The 19,646-nt window shown below is 38.8% G+C and overlaps 1 protein-coding gene across 2 annotated transcripts in view; it reads right to left on the reverse strand.

Moving 5' to 3' along the window:
* akt1 (v-akt murine thymoma viral oncogene homolog 1) overlaps window positions 1-19,268 on the reverse strand; it is a 50,727-nt gene extending 31,459 nt beyond the window's left edge. The window contains exons 1-2 of one of the 2 annotated variants that reach the window (XM_043232433.1): window positions 19,112-19,268; window positions 13,606-13,694 (exon numbers count right to left, since the gene is read on the reverse strand). In XM_043232433.1, the coding sequence (XP_043088368.1) occupies window positions 13,606-13,654 (49 nt within the window). In that variant the 5' untranslated portion in view covers window positions 13,655-13,694; window positions 19,112-19,268. The remainder of the gene's footprint in view (window positions 1-13,605; window positions 13,695-19,111) is intronic. The other variant, XM_043232434.1, reaches the window with a different exon arrangement.
* Window positions 19,269-19,646: the final 378 nt, after the last annotated feature.

Here is a 19,646-nt window from a genome sequence, read left to right on the forward strand (position 1 = left end):
ATCAAATATTTTACTGAAGATTTTCATATACAGTGACATAAAAAATAATCGAATAAAAATAAAAATCTTCAGTAAAATCGATGTTTTCTCATATAGAGTGACCAAAAAGAAAAGAAGAAAAACGCAACAGAAGTTTCTTCAGTGACTGTTGAACTTCGTGGTTACTTTAGACGAAAATCTTCTAAAAAGTTAGTTTTCTCGTCGCCTTTGAACTTCTTTTTGTTTTCTATTATCATGTGTGTATCGGTGCATGGAGCAGACGAGCGCAAGAAGTCAGAAAACTGCCTGCCGTTGTCTGCTATCAAACTAAACTGAGATTATCTATTAAATAATCGGCCACGGTATGAAAAAAAAAAAAAGGCAAAACGGTGCCGATGCTGAACGACGCAGCTTTTAAAGGTCGTTTCGGCGAATGAAATCAAGAGTTGTAACAGCGTAGCAATACTACAAATCCTGCAAGGCCAGACTTTTGACTAACATCTGGGGCCTTGTGTGCTCAACTTTGCATAGATTTCATCCTAAAAGTCTGCGTGTGCACAAAAGGCAGATTTTCCATAAGCACAAAGCTTTTCCGATTTATAAAACCGTACGCGTGCAAAAATATGCACCAAACTGCCTTTAGCAGAAGATACATGCACGCCGTCCCAACACGACCATATATGGAGCTCATTTGGCTATGCGTAGCCTCATCTGCATATCATTTACATAAGCATGTTCCCATCCATGTGATGCTGTGTTTAACAGTCAAAGCACTCGCTAAACTTCTTGGTTTTTTTAATAAATCCTGATATGGAACAGTGTCCGCAAGCAATTTCACGAGCACGTATGGTTTCGTTTGTTTCTACACTTTTTAGTTTGTTCCGTCCAGTTAGACAGAAAGAGACGGTCTGGGTTAGTCTAAAACTAGCCACTAGTTCCTCAGCAAAAGCTTCTCTTCTAAACAGCCTCAGATGAAAATGACGTGACATTTATTTAGCACATCCAAAGAGACTCATAAAAGAGGAACAGAAGAACCTGCGATATTTGTAACGCACAATGGCCAGGTTATTAGACCACTAGACTAGGAAAACGTGCGGTTCTTTTAAGAAAAGAAAAGATATTGTCATTAAAAAAAATGTAAATGGTTTACATGTAAAATTTGTACGCTTTTAACGACCCGAACTTCTAAAATCTAAGGTTCTAAAAATGTACGTTTGTAGAATTCTAAGGTTCTAAAATATAAAGTTCTAAACACTTCGGCTTTTAAAAAAACCAAAGCCTCTTAATCTAAGGTCTTAGAACTTCGAGGTTTTAAAAATGTAACGTTCTAAAACGTAAGGTTCTAAAAATGTCGGGTTTTAAAAATCTGAAGCTCTTAAATCAATCGTGTTTTAAAAAACTAGAGGGTTCTAAAAGGTTTTAGGTTCCAAAAGTACAAGGTTCTATACATGGTTTTAAACATCTAATGTTCTAAAGGTTTCAGATATTCTAAACTCCTAAAATGTATGATTCTAAAAAATTAAACCTTGTAACAACGCAAGCTTCTAAAAACCCAAGGTTCTAAAATATAAAGTTTCTAAAAATCTAAGCTTGTAAAAATGTTAGGGTTTAAAAATACGAGCTCCTAAGATTTAAAAATGTAAAGTCTTAGAAAACGGTTCTAAAACGTAAGGTTCTAAAAATGTCCGATTTTAAAAATCTAAAGCTCTTCAATCAAAGGCGCGTGAAATTGTTGTGTTTTAAAAAACTAGAGGGTTCTAGAAGGTTTTAGGTTCCTTAAGTCCAATGTTCTATATATGGTTCTAAACATCTAAGCTTCTAAAGATTTCAGATATTCTAAGAATTCTAAAAATCTAAAAATTCCTAAGATTCTAAAAAATAAACCTTGTAACAAATGTTAGCTTCTAAAAATCCAAGGTTCTAAAATATTAAATTCTAAACATCTAAGCTTGTAAAATGTTAAAAATATGAGCTTCTAAGTTGTTCTGAAAATGGTTCCAAAACATAAGGTTCTAAAAATGTCAGGTTTTAAAATCTTAGGTTCTAAACGTGCAAGCTTTTAAAGATCACGCGCTTCAAAACAATCCAAGCTTCCAAAAATCGCATCATTTCCTGCAAACGTTGGATTAAACGACCTTTGTGTGATCGCGCAGAAACCGTTTTTTTTCCCTTGACAAACACGTTCTGGAGCGACTCTAACAGCTGAAGATCTCCGCCGATGATGGATGCCGGAGCCGGGCGGGAACACAGCGATCAGAAACACGCCGGCAGACGCGTGGAGGAAGAGGAGAAGCACAGACGAAGACGAACGGCAGAAAAATGGGCCGGACGTGAAGCACAATCGCGGAGCAGGAGGTTTGGGCACAGAAAAGTAAGCACACAGCGGGAGCGCCGCTGCGGCAGATACGCAGACAGAAGCGCAGCCCCGCACACTGCCTTCTGACAGCTGCGCTCTGGCAATTTACATCTCTCCAGCACATTTAGCAGGAGCCTGTCTGCCATCACCCGCAGCACGGGGACCTGCTGGCCCCCAGACTCGTCCCGGGGAGCCCTGCTCCGCCGCTGCCCTTCGGCCCCGGCACCGCCGCTCACGGCCCGCCTCAGCTGTCACGTTTGGACAGTGATGGATCGAGTCGGAGGAGAGGAGATGCTGGAGACATGGGAAACATCATCGGGCGAGCTCCGTGTTTTAAAAAAGCGGAGGGTTCTAAAAGGTTCTGAAAATCCAAGGTTCTATAAACGGTTCTAAAGGTTTCAGATATTCTAAACTCCTAAAAATGGATGATTCTAAAAGCCCAAGGTTCTAAAATATGAAGTTTCTAAAAATCTAAGCTTGTAAAAATGTTAGGGTTTAAAAATATGAGCTTCTAAGATTTAAAAATTCAAAGTCGTAAAAATGGTTCTAAAACGTAAGGTTCTAAAAATGTCGGGTTTTAAAAATCTAAAGCTGCGTGAAATTGGCGCGTGAAATTGGCGTGTTTTAAAAAACCGGAGGGTTCTTAAAGGTTCTAAAAATTCCAGGTTCTGAAAATCCAAGGTTCTATAAACGGTTCTAAAGGTTTCAGATATTCTAAAGTCCTAAAAATGTATGATTCTAAAAAAAAAAAAAAAAAAAAAAACTTTGTAACAACGCAAGCTTCTAAAAACCCAAGGTTCTAAAATATGAAGTTTCGAACAATCTAAGCTTGTAAAAATGTTAGGGTTTAAAAATATGAGCTTCTAAGATTTAAAAATGCAAAGTTGTAAAAATGGTTCTAAAACGTAAGGTTCTAAAAATGTTGTGTTTTAAAAATCTAAAGCTCTTCAATCAATGGTGTGTGAAATTCTCGTGTTTTAAAAAACCGGAGGGTTCTTAAAGGTTCTAAAAATTCCCGGTTCTGAAAATCCAAGGTTCTATATATGGTTCTAAAGGTTTCAGATATTCTAAAGTCCTAAAAATGTATGATTCTAAAAAAAAAAAAAAAAAAAAAAAAAACTTTGTAACAACGCAAGCTTCTAAAAACCCAAGGTTCTAAAATATGAAGTTTCTAAAAATCTAAGCTTGTAAAAATGTTAGGGTTTAAAAATATGAGCTTCTAAGATTTAAAAATGCAAAGTTGTAAAAATGGTTCTAAAACGTAAGGTTCTAAAAATGTTGTGTTTTAAAAATCTAAAGCTCTTCAATCAATGGTGTGTGAAATTCTCGTGTTTTAAAAAACCGGAGGGTTCTTAAAGGTTCTAAAAATTCCCGGTTCTGAAAATCCAAGGTTCTATATATGGTTCTAAAGGTTTCTCCTTCATGAGCTCCAGAAAGACCGCGCACTATTAAGTGGCCTCGGGAACCTCTTACATCTGTGGAAGCTTAGGGTTCTTTATAGTCAGAAAGTGTTCTTCTTTTAGGCCTGTTCACCGAAAGGTTCTTCGGGGAAGCTAATATGTCAGCCAATATACAACAATACAAATCATTAGGATATTAAGTAAATATCATGTTCCATGAAGATATACAAGTCTCCTGCTGTAAAATGTGTATTCGATTAGTAATATGCATCGCTTGAACTTCATTTGGACAACTTTAAAGGTGATTTTCTCAACATGCAGCCAGATCAGATAGTTCTATCTTAACAAACCATACGTCAGAAGGAAGCTTGTTTATTCTGTTTTCAGATGATGCATAAATAGCCTTATAGCTGGTTTTGTGGTCAATGGTTCTTCTATGGAAACGCTGCTTTTAAGAGCATATGGCCGAATCTAAAACACGTTTCCTTTCGTTTGTTCAAAAGCTCGGGCTCAGAAAAACAATTATTTTAAGATGTTAATCCTCTCATCTAGGATGCATTAAACTGATCAAAAGTGAGAGCAAACACATTTGTAGTGTTACAAAAGGTTTCTCTGTCAAATACATTTTTTTTTTTTAAATACTTTAGAATCATCAAAGTATACTGAAAAATAAAATGCATTACGGTTTTCGCAAAAAAATATTAATGATAATAATCAGAAATCTTGCCTTGCCTTGCAATCAGCACATTACGGTGATTTCTGAAGGACTGTGTGGCACTGAGTAATGATGCTGAAAATTCATGTTATATTTTTGATCAAACAAAAGCAATTTTTTCCAAAACAATATCTGTATGTATGCATGCATATACAGGTCCTTCTCAAAAAATTAGCCTATTGTGATAAGGTTCATTATTTTCTGTAATGCACTGATAAACATTAGACTTTCACATATTTTAGATTCATTACACACAACTGAAGTAGTTCAAGCCTTTTATTGTTTTAATATTGAGGATTTTGGCATACAGCTCATGAAAAAATTTGCATATTTCATCCGACCAATAAAAGAAAAGTCAACCTTCAAATAATTATGTTCAGTTATGCACTCAATACTTGGTTGGGAATCCTTTTGCAGAAATGACTGCTTCAGTGCGGCGTGGCATGGAGGCGATCATTCTGTGGCACTGCTGAGGGGTGATGGAGACCCAGGATGCTTCGATAGCGGCCTTGAGATCATCTAGAGTGTTGGGTCTCTCAACTTTCTCTTCACAGTATCCCTCAGATTCTCTATGGGGTTCAGGTCAGGAGAGTTGAGCACAGTGATACCATGGTCAGTAAACCATGCACCAGTGGTTTCGGCGCTGTGAGCAGGTGCCAGGTCGTGCTGGAAAATGAAATCTTCATCTCCATAAAGCTTTTCAGCAGACGGAAGCATGAAGTGCTCCAAAATCTCCTGATAGCTAGCTGCATTGACCCTGCCCTTGATAAAACACAGTGGACCAACACCAGCACTGACTGTGGGTACTTGACGCTGGACTTCAGGCATTTTGGCATTTCCCTCTCCCCAGTCTTCCTCCAGACTCTGGCACCTTGATTCCCGAAAGTACTTTGGACCACTGAGCAACAGTCCAGTGCTGCTTCTCTGTAGCCCAGGTCAGGCGCTTCTGCCGCTGTTTCTGGTTCAAAAGTGGCTTGACCTGGGGAATGCGGCACCTGTAGCCCATGTACTCCAGATTCAATCCACTGCTTCCGCAGGTCCCCCAAGGTCTGGAATCGGTCCTTCTCCACAATCTTCCTCAGGGTCCGGTCACCTCTTCTCGTTGTGCAGCGTTTTCTGCCACACTTTTCCCTTCCCACAGACTTCCCACTGAGGTGCTTTGATACAGCACTCTGGGAAACAGCCTATTCGTTCAGAAATGTCTTTCTGTGTCTTACCCTCTTGCTTGAGGGTGTCAATGATGGTCTTCTGGACAGCAGTCAGGTCGGCGGTCTTACCCATGATTGCGGTTTTGAGTAATGAACCAGGCTGGGAGTTTTTAAAAGCCTCAGGAATCTTTTGTAGGTGTTTAGAGTTAATTAGTTGATTCAGATGATTAGGTTAATAGCTCGTTTAGAGAACCTTTTCATGACATGCTGAGATAGGAATTTTGGGTTTTCATGAGCTGTATGCCAAAATAATCAATATTAAAACAATAAAAGGCTTGAACTATTTCAGTTGTGTGTAATGAATCTAAAATATGTGAAAGTCTAATGTTTATCAGTACATTACAGAAAATAATGAACTTTATCACAATATGCAGATTTTTTGAGAAGGACCTGTAGTTAGCCATACCCCTACCACCGCTCATTGTATCAAGCATAAACATGACTGATATAAACCACTGCACACTGATTCTAGTAAACTGTTTAGAAGCCTGGCAATGAAACGGTCTGTGTGCAACAGGATCCATGACAGTGTCGCCTGAAGCTAAAATGAACCAATTAGTGTTCAGCAGGTTCTTTTAGTGATGTCTGTAAAAACACAACAACAAAGAGGATTCGAATCCCTTCCGAGCAAGACTGAAAAAAAAAAAAAAAAATGAAAACAAACTGAACAAAACATCCATAACTGAAAGAGAAAGTAAGAAAAGCGACACAGAAGACGTTTGAGAGATAAGAAGAGCTAAGAGCTGTGGTAGAGGTAACGTCTTTTTTTGAGATTGAGATGTGTGTTCTGTGAGAGGCACACCCACATTTACAGACATACACAATCCACAGACACACCCAGACGAGACCACCACTGACGCCCGGTGCCCTCTAATCACCCTAGCAACCCGTCTTTACACACCAAACATCTGAAACACACAACTGTGCTTCTGGCCCGCTGCATTAAAGCTGAGTGTGTGTATGTGTGTATGTGTGTGTGTGTGTAGCGTTTGTGCTGTTGTTGATGAGATGCAGCACTTCCACCAGCTGTAATCATCCCACAAAACAATTAAGCTATACAACAAAACAATCAGATTAAAAAAAAAAAAACTATCAGAAAATTTTAGCAATAGCATGAAACTTCATGCAACCGCTTATAACACTCCAGCATCATCCTAGCAACCACAGAGCAACAAACTGGCAACAACTCACAAACACTCTAGCAGCACCCTAGCAACTGCATAATAACACCCTGGCAACTATTCACAACTCACTAGCATCATCATAGCAACCACATACAACACCCTGGCAACTACTCAGTACAGTCTAGCATCATAGCAACAACACAGAATGTTGGCAAAAAAAACGATCAAAAAATCTTAGCAATGGAATAAAACCACAGGCAACCACTTACAAAACTCTAGCATTATATCACATAGCAACACCCAGGCAACCACTTACAACACTGTAGCATCATTATAGCAACTGCATGCAACATTCTCGCCACCACTCAAAACACTCTAGAATCATCACAACAACCACATAGCAACACCTTAACAACAACTTACAATGTTTCTAGCATCATCCTAGCAACCACATAGCAACATCCAGACAACCACTTCTAACAATCCAGCATCATAGCAACACCCTGGCAACCACTCAGAACAGTCTAACATCATGGCAACCACATAGTAACACCTTGACAACCACTCACAACACTCTAGCATCATCCTAGAAATCACATACCAACACCTTGACAACCACTCAGAACAGTTTAGCATTATAGCAACCACATAGTGACACCTTGAGAACCACTCACAACGCTCTAGTATCATAGCAACAACCAGACAATCACTCACAACACTCTAGCATCATCCTAGCAAGCACATATCAACATCAAGACAACCACTTATAACAATCCAGCATCATAGCAAAACCCTGGCAACCACTCAGAACAGACTAGCATCATAGCAACCACATAGCAACACCTTGACAATCACTTACAATGTTTTAGCATCACCCTAGCAAGCACATAGCAACATCCAGACAACCACTTCTAATAATCCAGCATCATAGCAACACCCTGGCAACCACTCAGAACAGACTAGCATCATAGCAACCACATAGCAACACCTTGACAACCACTTACAATGTTTTAGCATCACCCTAGCAAGCACATAGCAACATCCAGACAACCACTTCTAACAATCCAGCATCATAGCAACACCCTGGCAACCACTCAGAACAGTCTAGCATCATAGCAACCACATAGTAACACCTTGACAACCACTCACAACACTCTGGCATCACAGCAACCCCGTAGCAACCACACAGCAACACTTATAAAATCTCATTCATTAACATTCTAGCAATAACATCTTTTTGGAAAACGTAAATGTCTGTGTTTTTTTTTTTTTTTATTTTGTTGCCCTTTAGAAAAGATAAATTCCTAAAGCACCTTCAACCAGTAAATATGTAATAGACTCACTTCCCTCGGTTCGAACTAATTTGCCCTTCATTAGTGTAACGAGGGGACGTTTCTTTACAGCAGACGCACAGCTCAGACAATAGAGAGCTGAGCTCATGAATCAGGCCTTCACTGGGCTCTCGGCCCCGATGTTCTTTGGCTGCTTCTTTGATGTTTCGTGATGTTCTCACTTGGCAGCAAAACAGTACATTTTTGACTTTGTAAAACACAACCTCTTTACGTTAGTTGGAATCCATCAGACGGATGCATGACGTCAATGCCCTCCACATGCTGAAACTCCTCAAAGTGCTTGGCTCTGGGAGACAAAACAGACCTACAGAACCTCGGAAAACACCAGAGAGGTCTTCCTTTGCACGTACAAAGCCTGTGAACCGCAAACGGACAGTACCCGTTGGAAGCAAAATATATCGTCTTCACAATCTTTCAAGAAACCTCATTCTGATGAAAAATTATTTACAGCGAGAGCGGGAACACGAACGAAGAGAGCACGTTTTCATTTTATACTCCACGTAGACAAAGAAAGAAAAGGAGGAACAAAGAAATGTCCGTTTTCAGCTCAGAACCAGGAGGCTGATAGTGTTTTAATGAAGGAAACGAAAGCGGCAGGTCGTTCTCAGATCTAGATTGTGACCTTCTCTGGTACAGGGACTGTGAGGCCGTTTGCGGAGCTGGAGAACTGAATGCCCACTATAACAAACTTTCAATCCTCTTTATAACACGGAAGAAATCCCTCGGCTGCTGCCGTTAAACTATATTTATAGACAAGAGCCCAATGACCTGGATTCATAGAGGAACCGAGATACTCCAACAACAAAATCTAGACACTACTGGTGATTAAAGGAACAGTTCACCCAAAAATGAAAGTTCATCCTGGAGTACTTCCTAACCTGTATGAATGTCTTTGTTCTGATATTCTGAAGAACGTTTGTCACCAGGCTGTTTTGGGTCACCATTGACTTCCACAGTATTTTTTTTTTCCTACTACGGAAGTCAACGGTGACCGAAACGGCCTGGTTTTTGGCTTGAACTATTCCTTAAACGACGGATGCAACAAAAAGGCATCTTCTCCGTTTTTAGTAGTTCCAGTGCATTCACGCAGTCTTGAGGACGAGCACATTTCAGCACCTTTTTCATTTTAGAAAGAACCGCTCCTTTAAAACAACAACAACTATCTGCAAGAACAAGATACTGTTCTTATTTTCGTAAACAGAAATCAAGACGTCTCATCTCGCGTCATTCTGCATCTTAAGTGAATGCATAGACACCGCGGAAGGGTGCGGAAGAGCTCTCACATTCTCCCAGCGTCTCGAGCTGGACGGACGCCGTCAGATTCCTCACCGGTGTATTAAAGTCGGAGCGTGTGTTGTCTCTGGACAGCGGGCATCGAGACGGGTCAAACGCACCAAACAAACCGTCTGTGTGATGGCAGACGGTGGCAAAGGTGAGCTGACAGTGACGTGACATCTTCACCCGTCCAACAGAAGCCTTTTGCTCTGGCCGAGGGAGACGGACGCCATCCAATCAAAACACACGGAGCGTCCCGGTGACATTTCACTGGACACAGCTGCTGGCGCTCTGACAGCTGACCGGGAGAGAGAGAGGAGTGTGTGTGTGTGTGTGTGTGTGTGTGTGTGTGACCAAATGTCCCCACAAGGATAGTTAAAGCTGAAATGTTTGACATTGTGGGGACCAGCCTTTGCTATTATCAATTGTAAATGATGTTTAACTGAAAGCGTAAGAATGCAAACAGGTTTTCTGTAAGGGTTTAGGGTCAGGGAAAAAAAAATATTGTTTGGTCAATATGATTAATAGAAGTCGTCTATGGAAAGCCCCGGCAATTAGCAGAAACAAACATGAGAGTGTGTGTGTGTGTGTGTGTGCAAGGATTTCAGAAATAAAACTTTAAGTATATATATATATATATATATATATATATATATATATATATATATATATATATATATATATATATATATATATATATATATATATATATATATATATATATATATATTTATATTATTTATATTTTTATTTTTTTATATAATTTTTTTGGGGTCAATTTTAAAGTTCAGGGTTTGGAGTCTTTTTGAAAGAAGCACTTATTGCTTTAAAAATACAGGAAGAACAATAAAAATGTGAAATAATATTACGATTTCAAACAGCCGTTTTCCGTGCGTATATTTGTTCAAGTTTAATTTATTTTTGCGATGCGCAGCTGAATTTTCAGCATCATTACTCCAGTCTTCAAGAATCAATCTAATATGCTGATTTGCTGCTCGGGAACCATTTCTCATTATTATTATAAACCGCCGAAAACAGCTGCGCCGCCTAATATTTCTGCGGAAGCGGCGATAAGTTGATTATTCCAAATAGAAATGCGTGAAGACATTACAAACGTCTTTACTTGACACGTTTGATCAATGAACAAAGGTGTTAAATCTTTAAAAAAAGCGATCAGTTCAATGCATCCTCAATAAAAGTATTATTTGCGACAACAACAGAAACGCCGCGCAACAAAGCCCTCGCTTTGGATTGGACTTTTCAACGTCTACACCGTGTAACTATAAGTGGAGGGAAAGTCAAAGAGCCAGACGTTGTTTCTAGTGGAAACGCACTTCCCGTCCCTGCAGACCCTCCATTCACATTTTTCAGTATCAGCCGCTGAGATCTAAATAACGCCACCTCCTCCCCGTTTCCTGTTCTGGTTAACCAGAGGCCGTCTGACGTCACAGCCGAGTGGATCTTCTGCTAAACCCATTTCTTACCCCTTCGTACCACTTCATTCAACAGAGCTCCAACACTAAACTAAACACAGCACAGGAACCGATATTCCAGATTCAACACGATCGCGTTCATACACTGCACTTTATAATCTCCCAGCAGACCTTGTATTCATAGTTACAGTGGATCTGAAGAGCAACAGAGATACTGCTTTGTATAATGATATGCATCTGAGGGGGAAAAAAGAAGGGCAGGACTATGTATTCATTATTGATTGGATGTTGACATGTGGGCGTGGCACCCTAAAATGGAGGTGGATCTTCGCAAGAAAGAGGTGGGGCTTATGTAAACGACATTGTGTCACTGGAAGAATATATACTTATATAAAAAATATATACTTTTAAATCTTTAACTGTTTTGATTTAAAAAATAAAATAATATATATATATATATATATATATATATATATATATATATATATATATATATATATAAATAAATATAAATAAATATATAAATAAATTAAAAAAAAATATATATATATATATATATATATATATATATATATAAATAAATTAGAAAAAATTAAATTGACATTCTCTTTATCTACATCAGCACGCAAACACAAAATGTGTGTTTAATCATTTTATATTTTCCCGCAGATAATAGCCGTTTCTCAGTATGCACTCTTTCCTGTTCTTGTGACGTCTCTGTAGTGATTAAACATGAGGTACAGTTCAGCATTCGTGGTCTCGTGCATCTTTTATTTGTTCCTGGTCGTACAGTTCCGGCAAAGCACAAAGTTATATTTAACTTTATATATTTATTTTAAACTTTGCTTGCCTTTGTCTTTATTTCCTCTTTAGCCTCTTATACTTTTATAACGGCTACTGCTGTACATTAAAACTGACAAGAAAAAGCAGAGCTGCGTTTTATCGTCGCTAAGTTCATGTACTGAGCTCAGTGGAAACTAGCCATTAGAAAGTAAAGAGAGTACAGTATCGATAATCATTTTCAGCTCAAAATTCATGATTGAATGACGTTGCTGATGATAAAATATATTAATGATAAAATATAATATTCATAATTATTCATTTAATTTTATCGTTCTTTAATTTTTTTCATTAATACATATTTTTTAACATTAAATTTTTTAGATAATATTTTGTTTTATCGCAATTCATTACAAGTAAATTAACAGATGCATGCTGTGTTTTTATTTCTGTGCTCTCTGATATAGTTTTCTACGGATCAATGAATGAGGACGCTAAATAATCATCTACTTTCTCTGTGAGACCTCGGACCGGACAGAGGCGCGAGAAACTGATCGGGGAAGTCTCTCTCATGCATCTGTGGCAGTTTCCATCGCAATACACAACCCTAATCAACCACATCAGTGACAAGCAGCTGATCGCCACAGACAGGACGTTCTCACACACACACACACACACACACACACACACACACACGCGCATCCTCAGCATGGACAGAACGGGTCAAGAAGCGTTCGATCGATCCAGAGTCACCGGGTCAATGGGAAACACCCATTTTTCCAAACTAATGCGACATATTTCAGAGAGAAACAGGACACTCGACAAGAAAAATAAATGATGATTTTATTCATGTGGACTTGACTGGGTGCTGAAAAGAGTCTCATTTTAATGAAAAATTATTTTTTAAAAATTAGCTTAAAAAATGAATTTAAATGAAAAAGACCAGTTTATTTTGTGTCATTGGGACACTACCAGGCCTATAGTTTTTATTCATATTTTGATCCAGTTTTTATTTTTATATTTTGTGGTGTCATTTTCATTTTAGCTCAAGTAATACATTTTTTTTTTAATGTTTAGTAGTTTTTGTAAAATGGTATTTATTTTACATTTTTATTCATTTTTTTAAGTTTTATTTTAAATCTTTTATATTTTATTATTTAACTTCACATATCCTGCATGCAATGAAAATGCTTCAATCGGTTTTGATTTTAACATCGGTTTTAATTAACTGTCATAAACCTGCAATAAACAATACTTCTAAAGCATTATGAGTAATTTATAAAATTTTCGATATTTATTTGACTGGTATTTTTTAAATGTATTCATTATTATAAACGTATTTACTCATGATCACCTTGACTTTTAGTGTTATTAAAATGCAATACATTAATTAAGGCACTGGACAATAACATGGACAATTATATTCATAAGAATAAAATCTTTAAAAATATATACTGCTCATGGTTATTCGAAAACAATAGCATTTTAATTTCAAATAATTAATATTTATAATTTTAGATCAATTTTACCAATGCATTATTTTTAATAAATGCATTAATCATTAACTTATTTATTATTACTACTACAATTATGGAAATTTGCAACACATGCAATAAATTGTTGTGACATGAACAATTATATTTTATAATAAATGATTTAATATATTGTTATTAGATACACGCTATCTAACGAACTAACCTTAAGCGGTTTTGTCTTCATAATAACATCGCTTAAGAATTATTCTCAGTAAATAGGGTACTTTTTTGCTTATGTGGACTTTAACACATTGTGTAGGAGTCGAGAAACAAACTCAAAAGGTCCCGAAGCTTTCGGGGAAACTCCAGACGCAGCCGATCAAAGAATCAGTGATTGTTCATGACCTCTGTCAGCACTCTTGATGCTTTGGTGACTTGTTTACGACTGAAGGGAAGTCTCACGTAAACTGCTCTTCCTCCCGAAGCTAACGCTAAAGCGCTAACGCACCTCTCTTGTGGAGCCATCCCTCCTTCACGATCGCCACGTCCGTCGTCATGCTGTCCAGATCCGGCGTAAAGCCTCTTCACACGGGTCGCCTGCGAGAGACAGACCGGCAGACTAGTTTAAAACCAATTAAACCAGCGCCGCTCGTAAAGGACACTTAAAGGGACAGTTCACCCAGAAAACCACCGCCGTATTTTGTTTCGATACACTGGAAGTCAATGGACACGGTCAAGCGTTTCTAGTAAATGACGGAAGACCCTCGAGTTGTTACGTGATGACTTCTATAGTATTGAAAAAAGAAAAAAAACTATGGAAGTCAATGGGTACCGTCAACCGTTTCGTTACCAACATTCTTCAAAATATCTTCATTCTGTGTTCAATAGAAAAATAGTAATAGTAAAAATGATGGAAGGATTATTTGAACCTCAAGTTTTTCATTTATTAACCACTATAGTGTGGAAGGAAAACTATGGAAGTCAATGGGTGCCGACAAATATTTCGTTACCAACTATCTTCAAAATATCTTCATTTTGTGTTCAATGGAAAAATAGTAATAGTAAAAATGATGGAAGGATTGTTTCACCTTCAAGTTGTTTTTTGTATGAAAAGAAAACTATGGAAGTCAATGGGTACCGTCAACTGTTTTGTTACCAAAATCTCTTCATTTTGCGTTCAACAGAAAAAAAATAATAGTAAAAATGATGGAAGAATTATTTCACCTTCAAGTTGTTCCTATATTAACATCCATTGTATGGAACGAAAACTATGGAAGTCAATGGGTACCGTCGTCAACGTTTCGTTAGCAACATCTTTAAAATCTCTTAATTTTGTGTTCAATGGAAAAATAGTAATAGTAAAAATGATGGAAGAATTATTTCAACCTCAAGTTGTTCCTTTATTAACCTCCATAGTATCAAAAGAAAACTATGGAAGTCAATGGGTACCGTCAAACGTTTCGTTACCAACATTCTTCAAAATTTCTTCATTTTGTGTTCAACAGAAAAAAAGTAATAGTAAAAATGATGGAAGAATTATTTCACCTTCAAGTTGTTCCCTGATTAACCTCCATAGTATGTAAAGAAAACTATGGAAGTCAATGGGTACAGTCAACCGTTTGGTTGCCAACGTTCTGCAAAATGCGTTTTTTTAATGTTTGACTGAAGAAAAATCAAGCTGTCCCCATTGACCTCCACTGTGTTTTGTTTCCATGCTATGAAAGTTAATGGATACCCGTCACCGTGTTGGTTACCATCATTCTTCAATCTATCTTCTTTTGTGTTCAACGGACGAAAAGAACTCATACCGGTCTGGAGCAACATCTTTATGTTTTGGAGAACTGTCACTTTAAATGCATCAGGGAACTAACAAAAAAAAAAAAAAACACTTTCCAGACAAACAAAAATGGCCAAACACATTTAAGCCTTTCGAAAAACTCTGCATGAATCAATTGATAAAACACCTAAAACATCACAAAAGGATCGGACATGCTCACGATAACCATCTAAAGGTGTTAACAGCGATCAGACGGCGTGGCGCTCGAGTCGAGAGCCTCACTGACACACTTTCGTAAAGCTCTGAGTCAATCAGCGATCGAATTATTACGACCGCGTCTCCGCAACAACTCTGCTGCACGTCTGCAGCGGCCGAGACGCAGATAAAGTGACAGTATCACGCTCGGTGCAGAAGACACCACTTCCTGCGCGAAAGGAAGACGGCTTGAAAAGTTGGCACCGTCGTAAATAAACACACACGAGTTGACCAGCAGGAACCCATGCTTTACAGGAACCCAATCATCAACAACGAGTCTCTGCTCCAAATCTAGAACGTGTCTTGTCATACGCTACCAATGATCGACTCAAACATGCACATTTTCACAAATCATGGAAGACTCTAGAATCTCGATGTACTTCATTCACTTCACAAGTGCTTTTTAAACAGTGTACGCCAGCAAGAAACAATAGAGCAGCCTTCACTTTGAAGCAACTCTGACTCAATTTCGAATCGCTCAGTTTTTTTCATTTTGAAGTAGAAATACCCTTCCTGCAGTCTTTTGTGCGTAACTTTTTATCAATGCATTTTTCTAATATTTAAAAAAATCTGCAGTCTACAAAACAAATACTTTGCATAGACACACACACACACACACACACACACACACATATATATATATATATATATATATATATATATATATATATATATATATATATAAATAACACATCAAATAATTCTGGCATGCACAATTATCTTTTATATAATTTTAGAATTTAATTATAATGGATCATGAGTTTACTGGAAGTTACATTAAACTTAGGGCAAAAAATATAAAAGACTCCAATAATCTAATTTTATTTTTTACAGTCTAAACTGCTACACAGATATACATAACACTTAAATATATATATATAAAATGTGCAATTATGTATTTAATATATACACACACAATAAAATGCACGTTTCATGATCTTTTGTGCTAAACGTTTTATATACATTTACATTTATTTATTTCACAAAAAAGGGGGCATTAATCAACATTTAAATGCACCCAAATAAGTCCAGTTTTCATTCATAGTCTCTATAATATTATCGTTATAACATATAAAGCACCCTAAGATGCACCTCATAAAATTGGTTGATTTATAAGAATATGTCACATATTTTGATCACAACGTCTTTCCACAAAATACTTCTATAATTCAATCAGTTGCATCCTTTTAGATGTTTTGAGTTGTGATTTTAGTTCATGGGTGTTAAGTCTGTAAAACAGAAAGAGATGCATGAATGAGTGAAGAGAGTATGTTTCGGCCCAGACCTGCTTTTCAACACGAGCAGGGTGTTTTTACTGCAACTGTCCACACACACACACACACAACTCACTCACTCACTCACTCACACTCACACACACACACAACTCACACACACACACAACTCAAACACTCACTCACTCTCACACACTCACACACTCACTCACACACTCACTCACACACTCACACACTCACTCACTCACACACAACTCACACACACTCACACTCACACTCACTCACTCTCACACACTCACACACACACACACTCACACACTCACTCACACACTCACACACTCACTCACTCACACACACTCACACACACACACTCACTCACCTCACACCACACGCACACAACTCACACGCACACACACAACACACACACACACACACACTCACACACACACTCACACACACACTCACGCAACACACACTCACGCAACACACACTCACGCAACACACACTCACGCAACACACACTCACGCAACACACACTCACGCAACACACTCTCACGCAACACACTCTCACGCAACACACTCTCACGGAACACACTCTCACGGAACACACTCTCACGCGAACACACTCTCACGCAACACACTCTCACGCAACACACTCTCACGCAACACACTCTCACGCAACACACTCTCACACACACACACACACACGCACTCACACACACGCACTCACACACACGCACTCACACACACGCACACACTCACACACACACACTCACGCACTCACACACACACACACACACACACACACACACACACACACACTCACGCACTCACACACACAGCGAGTGGAAGGCACACAGCCAGAGCCGGCCGTCTGAATGAACCCAATACCCCGCTCGGGGTCACATGATCTGCGGGGCCCGAGGCCCTCCACTCGCCCTCCCTTCCTGATTAAAGTCATTCATGATTCCGCTAGAGTCTGTAAACTGCAGTCAGACGGGGATATGAGTGGATAAAACTAAATGTTTTTCGAGCCCGCGTTCAATGTTCCATCTCTCCAATCAGACTCCACCGAGCCGGCGAGGACAGTCATATGATGTGAATCTGCGTCAGAGCGGCTCGAACTCATCTGTGCTGCGACCGCTAGCGCTCACAATACGCTCGCCTGTGTCCGCTTCTGCATTCCTGACATTCTGCATGTTACTGGTGGCACGCTTGCGTCAGCGGCACCCGGAGGAACTCAAAGACGTCTCGAAGAAGAATGCAAAGCATTCCCTCAGCATCTTCCAGCAGCTCCATCCCTCGTCAGCCCACATGTCACATGACTAACTAGTGTTCACATGAGAAGACGTCTAGGCCTCAGCCTGACAGGACTGTTAGAAATGTGCAGAAATTATACAGTACCTAATTGACTAATTATAAAAACCTTTTGATCCATCTATCTATCTATCTATCTATCTATCTATCTATCTATTTTAAAACATCCATACGCATATTTAATCTTTTTTCTCACTTTATCTTTAAATTGTACATTTGTACATTATTTTAAATAGGTTTTAAAAATTATGTACTGTTTAAATATGCATATTTTATTATGAATTTATTTTATTTATGAATTATTATTTAATTATATATATAAATATATATATATATAAATAAATATAAATATATATATAAATAAATATAAATATATATATATATATATAAATATAAATATATATATAAATATAAATATAAATATATATATATACACACATACACACACATATATATATATATATATATATATATATATATATATATATATATATATAAAAATTTAATATATATATACACTTTTTAAAATGATTATTTTATGCACTATTTGAAGCAGAAGGATGCCATTTATGAACCTGTGTCACATCGTGTGTCGGATCATGTTCCCATTCGTGCGCTTTCACAGATTAAACGACTTCACTGTTACGCTAAAACGTGGAAATCGTGCAGAACGCGTAGGTGTGGAGACTCCGGCACTGCGAGCCCGACCTACGATCAAAAACAATCAGGAGTCAAAGACTAAACAAGCCTGGAGTAAACAAGATCCATCCCGATTAGATGAAGTCGCGGCACGGAGCCACAGAAGTGTTCACAGTCAGCATCTTCAGCTCTAGTCATGTGATACCTGACAGTCCACCCAGACGACTTTAACGTCGCTATTCACAACCATTTTCACGTTACTCTCCTTAAAAAAAAACACCGAGGCACGTGTCAAAACATGGTAGCGCTGTAGTAATAAGCTAGCCGGCTCTTTAACGCAAACACGCGCAACCTCAAGTTAAAGTGTGATCAAATATCAAGAGAGAGAAAGGGATCCAGACACGCCGTCTCTCAGCCCCGTTAGGCACATGTCGTGTGTAAACACAGCGGGACTGTCACGTACAGAGAACGGCGGGAGAAACACTTCAGCGTTCCAATATCGCTACATTTAAACATTGTAGCGTCGGGCCTGCGCGTGCGCGTGCTTAAAGTGACACAAAGTAACGACTGACAGATGAATAAAAAGACAAATAAAGACTCTCCCGCGCCCGCTAAACCAGACATCGCCGCCTTGACCGGCAGCCGAAGCAGTGCTTTCATTCACCCCTCGTGGGGCGGTTTCTTGTGACAGTTCGAGTCGTTTATTTTAGGCCTCTGAGAGAGAAATAACCGCATCCTTTTGAGCGCAGCAGAGCTTCAATAACTGACATTAAACTGAATGGAGAGACACTTTACCGAGACGGGTTTCACTGAGGGCTCCGGCGCATTGCTGTGGAGGAGCTCGCTGCTTCGGTTGCTACTTTAATCCCGCGGAAAACAGGTAAAAGTGTTTTGATGAGCGCGAGCGTGTCCTCGCCTCTCCTCCACTGCACTCCCCACAGCGAGAGACTTCAGTCTGCGGAGAGAGTCCGGCGAGAGTGGCACGCTGGGTCCTAGAGCCCGCCGGTACTCACGCTGACTATGTGCTACACTACACTACACTACACTACAGTATACAATACTACACTACACTACCCACGGCCAGGGACTCCAGTCTGAAGAGAGTGTCCGGTGAGAGTGGCACACTGGTTCTTAGAACCCACTGTACGTACACACACACACACACACACACACACACACACACACACACACACACACTGACAATATACTACAGTACTGTACACCTCAAAATACTACACTACACTACAATATACTACACTACACTCCCCACAAAAAGAGACTCCAATCTGCGGAGAGAGTCTGGTGAGAGTGGAAACTGGGCCTTATAGTC

Source organism: Puntigrus tetrazona, unplaced genomic scaffold (genome assembly GCF_018831695.1).
Source record: "Puntigrus tetrazona isolate hp1 unplaced genomic scaffold, ASM1883169v1 S000000528, whole genome shotgun sequence".
NCBI lineage: Eukaryota > Metazoa > Chordata > Actinopteri > Cypriniformes > Cyprinidae > Puntigrus > Puntigrus tetrazona.